Genomic DNA, 16,057 nt, shown 5'->3' on the forward strand with positions numbered 1-16,057 from the left:
GAAAAATCTCTATCCCTTCCACACACTACTCCTTTCCCCTGCCGAGTGAGTCACGCCTACCCCGAAAGGTAAATGGCTTAATGGTGTAATAATAATAATAATCATAATATTTTTATTAGTAAAAAATCCGTCCGAATTTTCCAGTTGTTGCAGCAACCCCGTTTTTAAAAAATAATATAAAAAATAGAAATAGTTTAAAAGTTGACCTCTATGTTAATATTATTCTTACTCACATCGAAATCAGTTTGCAATACTTCTGGACCCTCCTACTCTTACAAAACTATTTACATATGATCATGCATACTAACTTGTAAGCAAGAAATGCACATTCATGTAGGTATACAAGCTTTTACCGTGTCCAATTTTGAATATGTCGCATTACATTTTGAAATATTGCCGATTATTCCCCGAAGATCATAAGCCTTTAACATGATGTTAATGTTTTGTTTTTTAAGACTATTTTTTTCTCATCACTGTTAAACTACAAACAAAATTTATTTCATTCAGAGAAATGCCAGTCTTTGTTTTTTTATTTTGTTTTGTTTTGATTTTAAAATTCCAAGTATCATCAATATAAAAGTGAATTTTTTCAACTTCATTGGAAAAAATAATTTCTAATAAAAAATAAAATTAAAATTGAATACCTGAATCCTCAACTAAAAAAGATTAATTTTCAACCGCATTTGTGATTTTACCCAAAAAATATTAAATCTTTACCAAAGGAGAAGAACTTTCTACAAAATAGTTTACTTTTCTAAAACAAAAGTGTAAATTTTCAACAAAAAAAAGTTTAATTTCAAAGAAAAATTTCAATAAAAAAAATTAATTTCAAATATACAATTGCATTTACAAACAAATAGTTTGAATTAAATTTTTTTTAACAAAATAGAGATATGTTCAAATCTAAAAGAATTTTAAATAAACAGTTGCATTTACTACCAAATAGTTGATCTTCCAATCAGAATAGAAGAATTTTCAAAACAATATTTGCATTTTAAACCAAATAGATGAATGTTCTACCACAAAGATTAATTTTTAACAAAAAAACGAACTTTCAAAAAAGTAGTTCAGATTTTAAATAATTAATTAAATTTTCAAGCAAAAATTACTAATTCTGAACAAAAAATGTAATAGTTTATATTTCAATCAAAAAAGATTTTAATTTTTCAATAAAAAACAGTCGACTTCACTCAAAAGACGAATTTTCAACAAAGTAGTTGAATCTTTAAACAGAAAAGAATAATTTTCAACTAAAAAGATTTAATTTTCTACCGAGAAATACGAATTTTCAACCAACTATTTGATTCGTCAACTAAAAAAGATTAAATTTTAACTGTAGTTGCAATTTTAATTTAAAAAAAAATAAAATTTTCACCAAAAAAAACGAATTTTCTATAAAACAGTTTAATTTTTTTTAACTCGAAAACTTAAATTTTGAAAAAAAAACTCATTTTCAGCCAATTTTTTGAATTTGCAATTTTTTTACAAAAAAGGCGAATTTTATACAAAGTTATTCAGCTTTTAACCGAGCAGTTGAATTTTCAACCGAAAAATACTCATTCTCAACAAAAAATTTAGTAGTTGATATTTAAATCAACAGAAAATTTAATTTTTAAATAAAAATAATTGAATTGATTAAAGACGAATTTTTAACAAAATACTTGTATCCTCCAACAAAACAGATACATTTTCAACCAAAACGAGTGTTATTTATCTAGAGAAAAAAAAGAACAAATTTTATACAAAATAGTAAAATCATCAACCAAAACCAATTTATATAAATAAAACAATTGCACTTTAAACAAAAATAAAATAAAGGATGAAATTTTGACCAAAATAGCAACGAATTTATTAACCAAAAAAGACGAATTTTCAACTAAAAAATTTATATTTTCTACCAAAACTGGAATAATTAAACTTTCATTTGACAAGCTGATTTTTAACAACAAGAAAATAGAGAATTTTGGAAAATATAGTTAAATTTTCAACCAAAGAGATGAATGTTTAACCAAAAACAATAATTTTTGACAAATAACTTCCATTTTAAAACAAGTAGTTCTCAATTTTCAACCAAAAAGGTAAATGTAAATGTTTTAAGCAAAAAATATTTTATGTTTTCAGATCAATAACAGTTCCATTCAACAAAAAACGATTTTTCAACAAAATAGTTCAATTAACTACCAAAGGAGATACATTTTCAACTAAAATAATGAATCTAAAACCAAAAAATTTAATATTTAACAAAGCAGTTCAACTTTAAGGCAAGTATTTAAATTTTCAACTAAAAAAGATAAATTTTCAGGAAAAAATGGAATTTTCAACAAAAGGGATGAATTTGGAATTGAATTCCATTCTTCAAAAAGTAGCAAAAAATTCAACCTGGCATTTGAATTTTCAACAAAACCAAAAAAGATTCATTTTCAAACAAAAATATAATAGCTGATATTTGTAAAAAAAAAATTAATTTCAAATAAAAACAGTTGAAAAAACGAATTTTCAATTTATAAGCCGAATTTGTAACGAATTTATAAGCCAAAAAATGATACGATTTTTTAATTTTAATTTTAAAAAATTCAAAAACCGTATCATTATTATCATAATCGTGTCATTATTAAAAAAGATGAGATTTCTGCCCAAGAGATGAATTTTCAATCAAGTAGTAACAAAAAAATTCATCAGAGTTGTTATGTTTCGAAATAAAAAAATTAATTTTCAATCAAATAGATGAATTTACAGCCCAAAAAGAAGAATTGTTAACAAAAATTTGAATTTTCAACCAAAAAGGAATCATTCTCAACCAAAAATGTAATAATCGAAGCAGACTTTTTAAATAATAAAAAAAGAGAGAAAAATCAAAAGAATTAGGCCAACAAAAAGTAGTTTCATTTTCTTCTTAACTTCTATTAATTATTGACATTTAAATTTAAAAAAAAAAAAACGAGAAAGAGCGGAAAGGAGGCAAATAGGGGAAAGTCTCCTTTAATTAAATAAAAATTTTGAAAATTTATATACTGAAGAATAACAGTTTAAATAAGCATTAAAATGAATTTTCCATACTTCTAAAATATTAGGATAGAAAACTGAAAATCTCAGCAGATAAAAAAAAACAAATATGGGACAAATTACATGTGGAAGATAAAGGTTTTCCCTATACTAGTACAGAGTTTCTAAATTTTCAGTCAATTAGCAATTATTTCCTGATGAGTGAAATATCAAAAAGTAACATCCTACAATCATTTCAGAATGCTCAACTTTCAATGGATGTTAGTCCCTCAAAATAAATTACAAAAAATCTGCCAAAAATATACGAATTTATTTCATCCTTTATCTGCACAACTTTAAATTTCAGAGACAGAACTAATAATTTATTATTAAGTTAATAACAAAAGAGTGGTAAAGTGTCATCTCTGAAACTAAGCAACGTACGGAGATAGTTCGTAAAGCAAGTTGCATATTTTTGCTTCTGGACAAGGTGCATGTAGTGCCAATGAGTAAAAATTCGCGGGTTTAAAAAATTATTTTCTTTTTCGAAAAATCCAAAGGATTTCCCGATTACTAAAGCTACTCACTGATATTGCATAAAACAATTTCAGAAGCCAAAAATGTCCAATTCGCATCAAAAATGATTATCCTTATGTTGTTTAGTTTCGGAGATGACACCTCACTAGTCTTTTGTTATTAAACGTAATAACAAATGCACAATTGTGACTCTAAAATTTACAATTATGCACATAAAGGATCAAATAAATTCATATATTTTTGCACATTAATTGTAATTTATTTTGAGGGAGTAACAGTTATTCAAAGTTGATTATTCTGAAAAGGTCGAAAAATAATTATGCTCTTTAACATTTCTCTCAGCAGGAAATAATTGTCAATCGACTTCAAATTTCAAAACTTTGCATCAGTATAGGCAAAACCTTTATCTGGTACAAGTACTTTGTCTCATATATTTAGAATTTTTTTCTGCAGAGATTTTCACTACAATCTGTATATACATTGAAGTATCCATTTTCGTATGGATAGTAGCCGCAACCAATCACGTGTTCGACAACAATGTATGCGAGGTCTCATGACTAGCACTTTTTAGGAAAAGGAAGAAATAAATTTTCTTTGATTAAAAATTTATTCTTTTTTTCAGTGTACATTAAGATAAAAAATATCCTTGACTCTTCGAGGAATATTCTGCGATGCATTTACGTGCTTGACATTATACTACAAAGGAAGACGATACAAGAAACTAAATCTCTTCTTCTTTTGTTCCTTTCTATAAAATTTATGGTTACGCGACGGAGGCGGAGGTTAAAACCAACCAACCAACTCTCGGTAGAAAAAAGCTGTTTTTGCACGTAGGGGGCGTTGCATGTTGATTATAACAATTGTCCCACATGGAATGATTCATGTTTCATTGTCGGATTGTCACACGGATGGTGCATCAATTGCATCCGCTATGGTGTATTATGGGTGTCTGGTGCTTGTTATAGGAATACGTGCAAGGCAGATTCACCAAGAATGGGCGATCCTGCGAAATGTTGTTTAGTATTCCGAGCAAACAGCGGCATAGCTTTCAATTTGCAGCCCGCAATTTGTCCCGGAACACGAGAGCAATACAAATTCTCACTCTACTACGAGTACGAGTACCAACTTCACTGACAAACAAATTTGCATCCTCGCGCTACTGCTGCTTAATTTCGTGTTAATTCACTTTTTACCCGAACCAAATCCGCAAATTCCAAACGTTACCGAGAAAATGACCAATATTAGTCGACCCTCTGAACAGCAGTGCCCGATGTGGGGGGTGCATTCAGGTAGTCAAAAAAATATTTTTTTAATGAATATTAATGCCCCCCCCCCCGATTTTTTGAACTAAAAAAACACCAGGGCAGACTAAGGGGGTAAAAAATTATTGGATGGAAATTATTCCTTGAGCATTCCTTCAGGAGTGTCTAAACTGTAACAGGGTGTCTACTTAAATCATGGAAAAGAAATCTGACAATTTCGGGGTTTTTCCAGGTATAATTTTTCATAGTAAGAGTTTATTATAAATTATGGGTTTTTTCAGTTTCTATGGATTTGATTAATATGTTTAATTTATAAACCTTTGGCGGATTATGTTACTAGATATTCTCAGATATATTAGCCACATTTATTATTCAAATAAATAATAATAAAAACATAATCAAACATTTCTTGAATTTGTTTCTAAAGTCTTTGAATTTGAATAATTCAATTTTTTATTTTTCGTTCTTATACTTTTAAGTAAAATTAATGTGGGTACTATATTAAATTGAATTTACTAGATTTAAAATTATTGAATTTTTAACCAAAAAGATTATTTTTCTACCAAAAAATACGATTTCTCAATTAAATTCATGAGTTTCGCAACGCAAAGGTTGAATTTTAAACGAAAAATGTCTGTTTTCAACCATAAAAGAAATAATTACATTTTCAACACAATATAAGAATTTTCAACTAAAAGTAATGATTGTCAATCAAAAATTTAATACTTGAATTTTCAGTTAAAAGAAAATTAATTTTGAACCAAACTGATAAATTTCCTTTTAAAGTGGTGAATCTTAAACAGGAATAGTTTAATTTTAAACAAACAACAAAATTTGTTTACAAAATAATTTAACTTTCAACGAAATAGTTTTCTTTTCAACCAAAAAGATGAATTTAAAAAAATAATTTTCTGCCAAACTGATGAATTTTTAACTAAAATTATGGAATATTTAATTGTGTGCGTTACATTTTCAGTTCATAATGTTATAAAATCAATTTCAACTAACTACAACTAAATTTCAAATTTTCAACTAACTTTCAACATTAATCTAAGCCTACTTTTATAGAGAAAGAACTTCAAAATAAATTAATTATTTTGTTTAAAAAGTTATTTTTGCCTTCAAATTATAAACTGCCTAAGATTTTTTTAATACTTAAATGAAAAATCTTATTGGGTTGAAAATGCAACCATTTTTTTGAAAATTCGTCTTTTCGGTTTGAAAATGTCTCTTTTGGCAGAAATGTCTCTTTTTAAATTAAAATTGCAACTATCTGGATTAAAATTAAAGTCTTTTTTTAGGATTCAATTATATTGTTGATTTTTTAAAAGGAATTCAACTCATTTTTATTTAAAATTAACATGTTTTTACAATGAAATATATATAATAATCTTCTTGGTAGAAAATTCATGTAGTTGTTTGCGAATTTGAATTTATATTTTCGGATTATTTGGTTGAAAATTAACTTTTTTTATAAAAAATTCTGATGTTACAAATCTTAAATGTTTAAAAATCTTTTTGAATTTTCTCAAGAAAATTATATTTATATAACCTTAAAATAAACAAATAAACCTGAAAAGTAAAAGCCGAGTCTAAAGTTTCGTACAGTCCGTACACCATTGGTTTTCAATTCATAGAAACAAAATTTTCATGAATGTAATAAAACGGAATATCGATGTCATAAGATCTCAATGATCTACAATGAAAAAGTACAATTTTTTATTTTAGTTATTTTTTGTCATTGAGTAAAGAAATCGATATGATGATAATTGATGTTGATCAGGTAGAAATTTAATAAGCTCTTGTATTTCGGAAAAAATCTAAGATTTTCTAATTAAATTATTACCTGGTTAGCATGGACCAGTATACCAACAAAAGCCAACACCTTCTAATTAAATTCTTGCCTGTTCAAAATCAATTAACATCAGTTAATCGTACAACACGACTGGAAGATTTTTTCCAGTATACCAAAAAATCCATCATCTTCTGATGAAAATGAAGTAATCAGCTGGTATCGATAGACAGTTTATATTATTAATTATTAATTAGATTGTCTTCTTAAGGTAAATATTCTCCGATTTTTAGGCTCCTCAAATGTACTCGTAACAAAACGGAATACCCATCTCTTCAAATAAAAATAAAAGTTTATTTTATTTATGTTTTGTCAATGAGTAAAGGAATCTAACTAATGCTAATTGATTTTGATCTGGTAAGAATTTAATAAGGTGTTGGATTCTGGAAAAAATCCAAGATTTTCTAACTAAATTCTTGCCTGGTCAACATGGACCAGTATAACAAAACCCAACATATTCTAACTAAATTCTTACCTGGTTAAGAGCAAATAAGATCAGGTAATTATATAACATGGTTTGAAGAAGATTTGTCCAAAAAAATCATCACCCCAACAAAATATACCGACAAAATCTAGCATCTTCTAATTAAAGTGAAGTAATCTGCTGGTATCGACAGACACTTTATACTACTTTTTTCCATGTGGTTGCGTGAAATAGCAAAAGTAATTTGTTGATTTATTACTAACATAAATAACAATCAACTTAATTTTACAATTAAAACTGGTAGAAGCAAAATGCACTGTAAAAGCTTGGCCCAAATTTGAGAACCGGCGGGCGCAAAGTGGTGTAAGGATCAACCATGCATGCGGGAAGATTAACCGAAGCGCGAAGATTCAATGCTATTGCGGTAGAACGATGGAAAATGATCAAAATGGAAACAGTGTGCTTCTCTTGTGTAGTAAATCCCTCGAGAATATAATTGAAATAATGACCACGAGACAAGTCTGGTTTTGCTCTTCTTATTCGTCAGCACTTGCATGCTACACAAAGTGCACATTCTCTTTAAGCAATGCTATTTTCAGATCAAGCATTGACTGCAACTCTTCTTGCTCTTAAGATCAACGACGTAATCATTTGTTTTTTTATATGAAAACAAACGGTGTCAAGGAAATATCAAATTTTCTTACAAGTAGATCTACCTCTGTCTTATTAAAATAAATACTGACCACAGTTTTTATGATTGATAGGTTCTGGCATCCTTGGCTCTATCAATGGGAACTCTGTCGTCAGGATTATCAAAGGGCTATACATCACCGGCTTTAGATTCCATTCTAGACAAACAACAGTCTCACCTTTATCAATCAACACGCAATGATACCTGGTAAGCATTTTCATACTATAACTAGTCCAAGGGCGAATCCAGAGTGATTTAAGATATCAAACTTGAAATATAAAAATTTGTTTATCAGGTACCGTCAAACGGAATAGTTTTCGAAATGGGGGGGAGGGGAGTAAATTAGGACTTTCTGAATTGATAGTTTAAATTGCTTAAGATGGTCAAGGCTTAAATTGATTTGAAATTTTGGTTAAAACCACCTTAAGGGCATGCTCTTCGGTGACCACGTGACCAAACTAGTCCCCGGTTATAAACATTTTTTTTGGTGTTCACTGCGTCCACACGAATTGAGATATCGTGTTCAAACTTTGACACATAAAATAAAAATCACTAAAGAACGTTTGTATAAATCAATATATTGGTTATTTTAAAGAAAGTTTATTTATAAATTGATGGAATAGGATATTACCATTCGAGTTATAGCACTTTGCAGATCATTTTTGGTTTGATGCATTTTAGATTTTTTTATTCGCTCACACTGAGCACTGACACCAATTTTATACTAAATCATCTAAACCTTGAAAAAAATTAATATAAGCAATAAAATTTGCACCTTCGTTGCAAATCAACAAATAAGTATCTGCACACACGTAACCTATCATTATTTTTTGGACATTTTTAGCGATTTCTAGCGGAGAAAAAAAGAAACTTTAAACGTCGATAAAGTCGAGATCAAGTGACTAAGTTCGTTCATGAAATTTCGGTGTAAAATGATTTTCATTTTTTTGGTCCTAAAAGTAAAAGATAAATTTCAAATTGAAAACATAGCAACACCAGCAATATGCTAAAATTTACTCGCCGAAGTTCTCGAACCAACTTCCATAATTCTTGACGTTGAATCCATCAGCAGATAACTATTGTTGACAGTGAACCAATCAGCGGGACTCAGCGTCGGACTCGCCTTGTCTTTCGCCCCCGGGCGCAATTTTATTTTTATTCTTGGAATTGTTTCATAACAGTACAAAAATTCTACAAGAATATATAACCATCAGAAAATTTTAATTATTTTCTGAAGATGCACATTTCTCAAGATGGGATTTGGACGAATTTTCAAGTATGATATTCTAAGATGTTCCTCGATTTTTTTAAATCGAGGCATCTACTTTATCGACGTTAAAAGTTTATTTCCTAATTCCTGTAATATTTTACTCGAAAACTTTCTTCGTAATTATAAACATTTTGATATATATAAAAGTTCCTTAGTGCTTTCGGTATAACTTCCTAAATCCTGAACACGATATCTCAAACCGTTTGGACGTAGTGAGGACCGAGAATAATGAAAATCATTTCATTCACCATACAAAAATTTTATGAATGAACTTAGTCACGTGATCTCGACTTTATCGACGGTCAAAGTTTCTTTTTCTCTCCGCTAGAAATCGCTAAAAATGTTTCAAAAATAATTATAGGTTACGTGTATGCAGATACTTATTTGTTGATTTTCAACGAATGTGCAAATTTTATTGCTTACATTAATTTTTTTTAAGGTTTAGACGATTTAGTCCAAAACTGGTGTCAGTGCTCAATATACGCGAACCAAAAAATCCGAAATGCATCAAACCAAAAATTATCTGCATAGTGCTATAACTCGAATGGTAATATCCTTTTTCATCGATTTATAAATAAACTTTCTTTAAAACTATAAACACATTGATCTATAAAAACGTTCTTTAGTGCTTTTTATTTAATTTGCCAAATTTTAAACACGATATCTCAATCCGTGCGGACACAGTGAACACTAAAAAAAAGCTCATATCCGGGGACTAGTTTGGTCACGTGGTCACGAAGAGCATACCCTTAAGTAATTTAAACTACCAATTGAGGAAGTCTGAATTTACCCCACATGTCCAAAATTATCCCATTTGACAGTTTATACAGTATTTAAAGCCTCTCAATTCCCTTGACAAATATGATACCCCGAATTATCAGACCCTATTTTTAAGTTTCTTATGAAATTTTAAAGCACAACACTCCCCTTTGTTAGGGTCCGTAAGTTTTGCTCCCCCCCCCCCACCTTCCAACCCTTATCTAAGTGATTTATGGCGACTACATTTTTTTCGTGAATTTATTTAGGGGTCATCCAAAATTTAAGTAATACGATTTTGAGGGGGGGGGGGGAGTTGTAAAGTCTTACTGTTTCTTATGAATTAAAAAAGGAATTGAACTTTCAAAAAAGTATTTGAGAATTTTCAAGCGAAAAAGATAGATTCACAAGACAAAATGTAATAGTTGATATTTTTGCCAAGGATACATTTTCATTTCAAATCAAAAACAGTTTAATTAACTAAAAAAATACGAATTTTGAACCATTAATTTGAATCCTCAAAAAATACAGATTTTTCAGTCAAGAAAGATAAAAAGATGTCTTCCAAAATGTAGAGTTTTCAATTAAAAAAAAAAATTTCAACCCAGAAGATTAATTTTATATTATAAAAGACAAAATATTAATTTTCTATGTAAAACAGTTCAATTTTCAACCCGAAAATATGAAATTAAAAAACAAAAAAATTAAGTTTCATCAAATATTTTTAAAATCCCAAAATGAAGTTTTTAGTCAAATTTATAAAGTTTAAACTAAATAGTTGACTTTTCAACCAAGAAGATTAATTTTCTACAAAAAAAGACGAATTTTCGTCAAACTACAAAAAATTTCAACTAAATAATTGATCTTTTATAATAAAAATATAAAACTTCAACCAATCATGGAATAATTAAAGTTACATATGCAAAAAAATAACTTTCATTTACTTAAATTTTAAACCAAAGAGATTAATTTTCTACAAAATTATGCATCTTTAACCAAACAATACATTTTTAAGACAGAAGTTTAACTTTCAACCAAGGAGTTGAAATTTTAACGTAAAAAGATGAGTTTTCAATAAGAAATACAATAGTTGATATTTTAAAAAAATATTTAAATTTGAAATTTAAAAAAATTGAGTTTATACAAAAAAGAAAATTTTTTCAAGAAAATGGTTAAATCCTCGAACAAAACAGATTATTTGTTTAACAGAAAGTTGGATTTGTAACAAACAAAGATTTATTTTTAAAAAATGATTTTTAATTTTAAAAAACGAATCAAATATTTCAGATAAAAAATTTGAAAATAACTAAAATTGTTAACAAATTGTAAATCTTATTAGAAATATTATTTTTTTTATTAAAAATGCCAATTTCCGAAGCAAATAATAAAATAATCCAAAATTTATAAGATATTCTAAATATTCTTTAAATTATAATGGTTTTGTTTGAAAATACTAATTTACGATGTAAAACGCGAACGTGACCAAAATTCTTAAAATATTATTCATCTGCTTTGGATCTAGTGACTTTTTTTTATAAAAATTTTCATTTTAAACAAAAAAACACTAACAAAATTTAAAATTGATTTAAATCTAAGGACGATTTTATTTAAACATACAACTTTCAATAAAATACACCAAAATAACCTAAACTTGTTGGCAAAATTGTAAATATTCTTTGAAAACTACTAATTAAAAAAAAAATAATTTCAATCATTTATGATGGAAAAAACTGACATAAAATAACAGAAGATTGTTCAGAATTGTAAATCCTTTTCAAAATGTAAAGTTTTTTTTTTAAATAACAAGATTACTGTGAAAAACGTTGATATACCTAAAATTGTTTTAAAAAATTGCAATCTTCTTTGAAATATAATTTTTTTAAATTAAGAATTCCAATTTCCGACGAAAAACAATAACATAATCCAAAATCATTGAAAAATTCTAAATCTTATTCAAATTTTAATGATTTTTTATTTAAAATATCACTTGTTTATGTAAAACTCTAACCTTACCTACATTTTTTAAAAAATCATGAAATCATGTTAAAAATTTTTAATCTTTGAAATATAATAATTTCTGATGAAAAAAATACTCATTTTCGGTGTAAAATCTTAATATAACCTAAAATTAGTGAAAATGGGGAATCTTGATGATTTTTTATTCAAAATGCTAATTTCTAGTGGAAAAAAGCTAACACAACAAAGAAAAAATTTCAAATTCTAAGTTTTCTTTAAAAATTTAAAACCCCAATTAGGGTTTCAACAATGATCGCAAGATTTTTTACGCGTATCGTTATACCACTTTTTTTAGATAGGATCAGTATCAATTCACAAAACTCAAATTTGACGACCGTCAACCGAGGTAAATAATATAGATCAAGATATTACTCCACACAAAATTCTCTTTTCTAAATAGGATTTTTCTGTATATCATAATAATATTGCTTATAAAATGTACAGAAGTCTCATTAAAAAAAAATAAAAACTCACTGAATTATAGAGTATAAAAGTTTGTTCATAATTACCCCGGTTGTTGGTATTAAGTCCCTAAAAAATAAAAACTAGTCTGAAGCGTTTTCAATTGAAATGAATTCAGTTTCAAAAGGTATCTTTGCACAACAACAAAAAAGCAAAACATAGAAGAAGCTAGGTAACCAGCTTTCATCTTTAAAAAACGCAAAAAATGAGGAATCGAAAACCCAGTATAAGTATTCATCAGATTTCCGATAAGAAAATCTTTTTGTTGTATAGGTCAGAATTCCGAGTCTCTCCACAAGAAGCCTCATGGGTTGCGTCACTATCGATGTTGGGAGCTTGGTTTGGGGCTATGATCGGAGACTGGTTAATGAGAAGAGGACGCAGACTAGCTCTTCGAATGACATCTTTACCCCTCGTCGCCTGCTGGATTCTTACCGGGGTTGCCCCTTGTGTCGAGCTAATTTACACTGCCAGCTTTGTGGGGGGACTGTGTTGCTCAATTATCACGATGGTTGCACAGGTACGAACAAAAACAACAGAAAAAGTGTTGAAATTCCAGTATCATTTAGTAATTACTCCAAACTGGAACAAAGCGGCGCATACGAGGTCTGTCCGGAAAGTATCCGACCTTGTGCTCTAACTTTGTACCTAAAACCCCTTTCTTTAAAAAAAAACTTAATGCAGTAAGGTTAGACATTCGCTATCATTCAATAATACCTAACAATATCTTTTAGGTCTACATCTCTGAGATTTCTCTCCCAGGTATAAGAGGTTGTTTATCAGCAATATTAAAAGTACTTGGTCACGTGGGAGTGCTGCTGTCGTACATCGCGGGCTCTTACTTAAACTGGAGGCAAAGTGCAATGTTGGTGGCTATTGCACCCTCAATGCTCTTCCTGGGTACGCTCTTCATTCCAGAAACGCCCTCCTATCTTGTTTTAAACGGTAAGGATGAAGAAGCTGCGAGCAGCTTGCAATGGCTCCGTGGACCACACGTTGATATCGGCCAAGAATTACAGGTATTGTAACAATATTTTATTTTAAAATTCATTTGTTCCAAATCCCGATAGTAACATCTTTAATTAATTTAATTTCAGGTTATCAAAACGAACATCTTAGCTTCAAGGGCCAAGCAATACGAACTCTCTTTCAGAAACAGTGTCCTCACACCCAGACTCTACAAACCCATAGGCATCACTTGTGGACTCATGTTCTTCCAAAGATTTTCTGGGGCTAATGCCTTTAACTACTACGCTGTTATTATTTTCCGTCAAACACTGGGTGGCATGAATCCTCACGGAGCGACTATTGCTATCGGATTTGTGCAACTGCTAGCATCTATGTTGTCAGGTAATTATTTTTTCCAACTCAACCATAGTTTTAAATTTATTCGTTGATGCTGCTTTTTGATCAGTGAAGAAAAATATCCACTTATGTTGAGTTTGTGATCTTTCATTCCACGATATGGAATTTACTTGATTAGTACTTTAGTTTTTACTTTATTCTGATACGCATTTTTGTCCAGCTTTTTGTTCGTCTTCTAAACATACTATTCCTTCAAAACAAACACGCAGTAGCTAATTTCAGATTTTTTACGAAAAGAAGACTCGTTTTGTTTTCCGAGTAAACACATAGTGGAGCTTTTTTCACACATTGCTCTAATTAGTCTCTGACTCGCGTTTCTTTCTGCGTTCACTTATTGTTAGCACGACGTGGAAAGCCGAATAAATCACAAACATGTGTTCATTACTGGTCCAAGTTATCGAGCTGATGTATCTCTCAGCAACACACATAATGTTTTCCAAATAAGAACATCAAATATTCAAAATCTCAATTTCAAAATATCTGTAACTATTTGGGCCTAAATTCCAAACTACCAAAACATCGATATTCACAGATGTTTTTTTAGTTAGGGTTCATAAAGATTAGTTTTAAAATCTTGAACAGAATGACATGTATGCCACTTTGACAGGATTTCTTATAGACATCGTCGGGAGATTACCACTGTTGATAGCAAGTACAGTCTTCATGTCCTTGGCCCTGGCGGGATTTGGTAGCTATGCTTACTACAACTCCATGCAACAAAATCAAAATCTGGCATATCCGGATCCAAGCATGATTGGACAACACGATTGGATACCTTTGTTGTGCGTGCTCGTGTTCACAACCGCTCTGGCACTGGGCATATCGCCAATTTCATGGCTATTGATTGGTGAGCTTTTCCCTCTGGAGTACAGAGGACTCGGTTCAAGCATCAGTACAAGCTTTAGCTACTTTTGCGCCTTCCTTGGCATCAAGCTCTTCATGGACTTTCAGCAGGTGAGTGCTCCCCAATATTAAACTTTCAAAAGCCGATACTATTGATTCAAGTGATTATTCAGTGAAACAATAATTATTTATTCCGGCTCAACAGTGTTGCTATGAATTCGATAGTATGTTCATTTAAATCAATAGCATCAACTTTTCCAGAATATAAAGAAAAGAATACGACAATGACAAATGAAAGTTTTTTGTTGTTGCAATTCTTTTTAATTTATTAAAGTCTTAGGACGGTAATAATCGATAATATTACAATTGAATAAAAGAGGAATAACCTTTTATCAGTACCAAGGAAACAATCCGAAATAGGTGAAGATTGGAAATCTCCTTTTTTCACATTCCAATGTTCATACCGTCTCGTACAAAGCACCTTTCAAACGATCCGGTATGCAAACTTCCACAAAAAAAACTCGCACACTAAGCGGAAGTACAACGATCTCAAGATGAAAGGATGTCGGCATCCATCTCGCGCTGCTGTAAACACGAGTGTTTCCTTGGCAACTCGTGCGAAAGTTCGCGTAAAACGAATATCGCTTTAAAACAGAACTCTTCTTAGAACCCTCTCTTTTATGAATGAAATCACACATGGGTCATTCATATGTTGCGTAACGATATTCTTTGAAATTCATCAATTTTCAAATTTTTCAATTGCTGATATTCGAATCTGACATCCATTTATTTACACCAGATCTTATTTAATCATTAATAATTATGCAAAACGATATATATAATTTTGTTTAAATAGTAAAGATATGACTTTGACCTTTACTAAAAGAAAATAATAGAACATTATTATAGACTTTTAGGAAACTGATGTTTTATTGCAGCAATACAACATAATAGTCCAAGCGGTACATTTTAATTATGCTCTTATTGTTACAAAACCTTGTGATTTCGTGTGTAGAGTTCTTTTCGCATTAAAAAATTTGTTACACTGGGTGCAATAACTTGTTCTAGGGAAACGGGAAACGCTTCGAAAATTATACGTTTCATTCAAAAGATACGTAGGTGTCCTTTTATGGATCAATGACAGTGTATTTGAAGTGTACAGTTTTTAAAAATTTTTTGTGGTTGATTTTGACTTATTGTAATTGATTTGTGATTTATTTGTCCAGGTCCTGGGATTGCACGGTGCTTTTTGGTTCTACGCGGCAGTGGCTGTATGTGGTTTATGTTTTGTGGTGTGCTGCGTGCCAGAAACGAAAGGAAAACAGCTGGACGAGATGAATCCCGATTACGCCCAAGCTCGGTAGTATAAGGCCTCCCTCACAGGAGGGTTATCGAATCTAGAAAAGGCCAGCAAGCCATTGCCCAGCGGAGCTTATCCAACCCAGCACGATTCGCGAGTCCTCTACAGCACAACCAATCCCATCAGCATCGATCAGCGGACAACTTTCGACTGTTCCGCCATCTTCCCCCGGAGAAATCATCGAAAATTCTCCGATTACTGTGATATCTTTGTCGAGAAGACAGGGAAAATCTCAAA

At 30.1% G+C, this 16,057-nt stretch overlaps 1 protein-coding gene across 3 annotated transcripts in view; it reads left to right on the forward strand.

Annotated features, from left to right (window-relative positions):
• The window catches only part of LOC117180918 (facilitated trehalose transporter Tret1-2 homolog), an 889,009-nt gene extending 873,162 nt beyond the window's left edge, over positions 1-15,847 (forward strand). For all 3 annotated transcript variants that reach the window (XM_033373546.1, XM_033373545.1, XM_033373547.1), the window contains 6 exons: positions 7,822-7,955; positions 12,526-12,772; positions 12,987-13,271; positions 13,350-13,602; positions 14,225-14,571; positions 15,687-15,847. In XM_033373546.1, coding sequence (XP_033229437.1) covers positions 7,822-7,955; positions 12,526-12,772; positions 12,987-13,271; positions 13,350-13,602; positions 14,225-14,571; positions 15,687-15,824 — 1,404 coding nt within the window. In that variant the 3' untranslated portion in view covers positions 15,825-15,847. The remainder of the gene's footprint in view (positions 1-7,821; positions 7,956-12,525; positions 12,773-12,986; positions 13,272-13,349; positions 13,603-14,224; positions 14,572-15,686) is intronic.
• The last annotated feature ends 210 nt before the right edge of the window (positions 15,848-16,057 follow it).

The sequence above is a fragment of the Belonocnema kinseyi genome, chromosome 9 (genome assembly GCF_010883055.1).
Source record: "Belonocnema kinseyi isolate 2016_QV_RU_SX_M_011 chromosome 9, B_treatae_v1, whole genome shotgun sequence".
NCBI classification, from domain to species: domain Eukaryota; kingdom Metazoa; phylum Arthropoda; class Insecta; order Hymenoptera; family Cynipidae; genus Belonocnema; species Belonocnema kinseyi.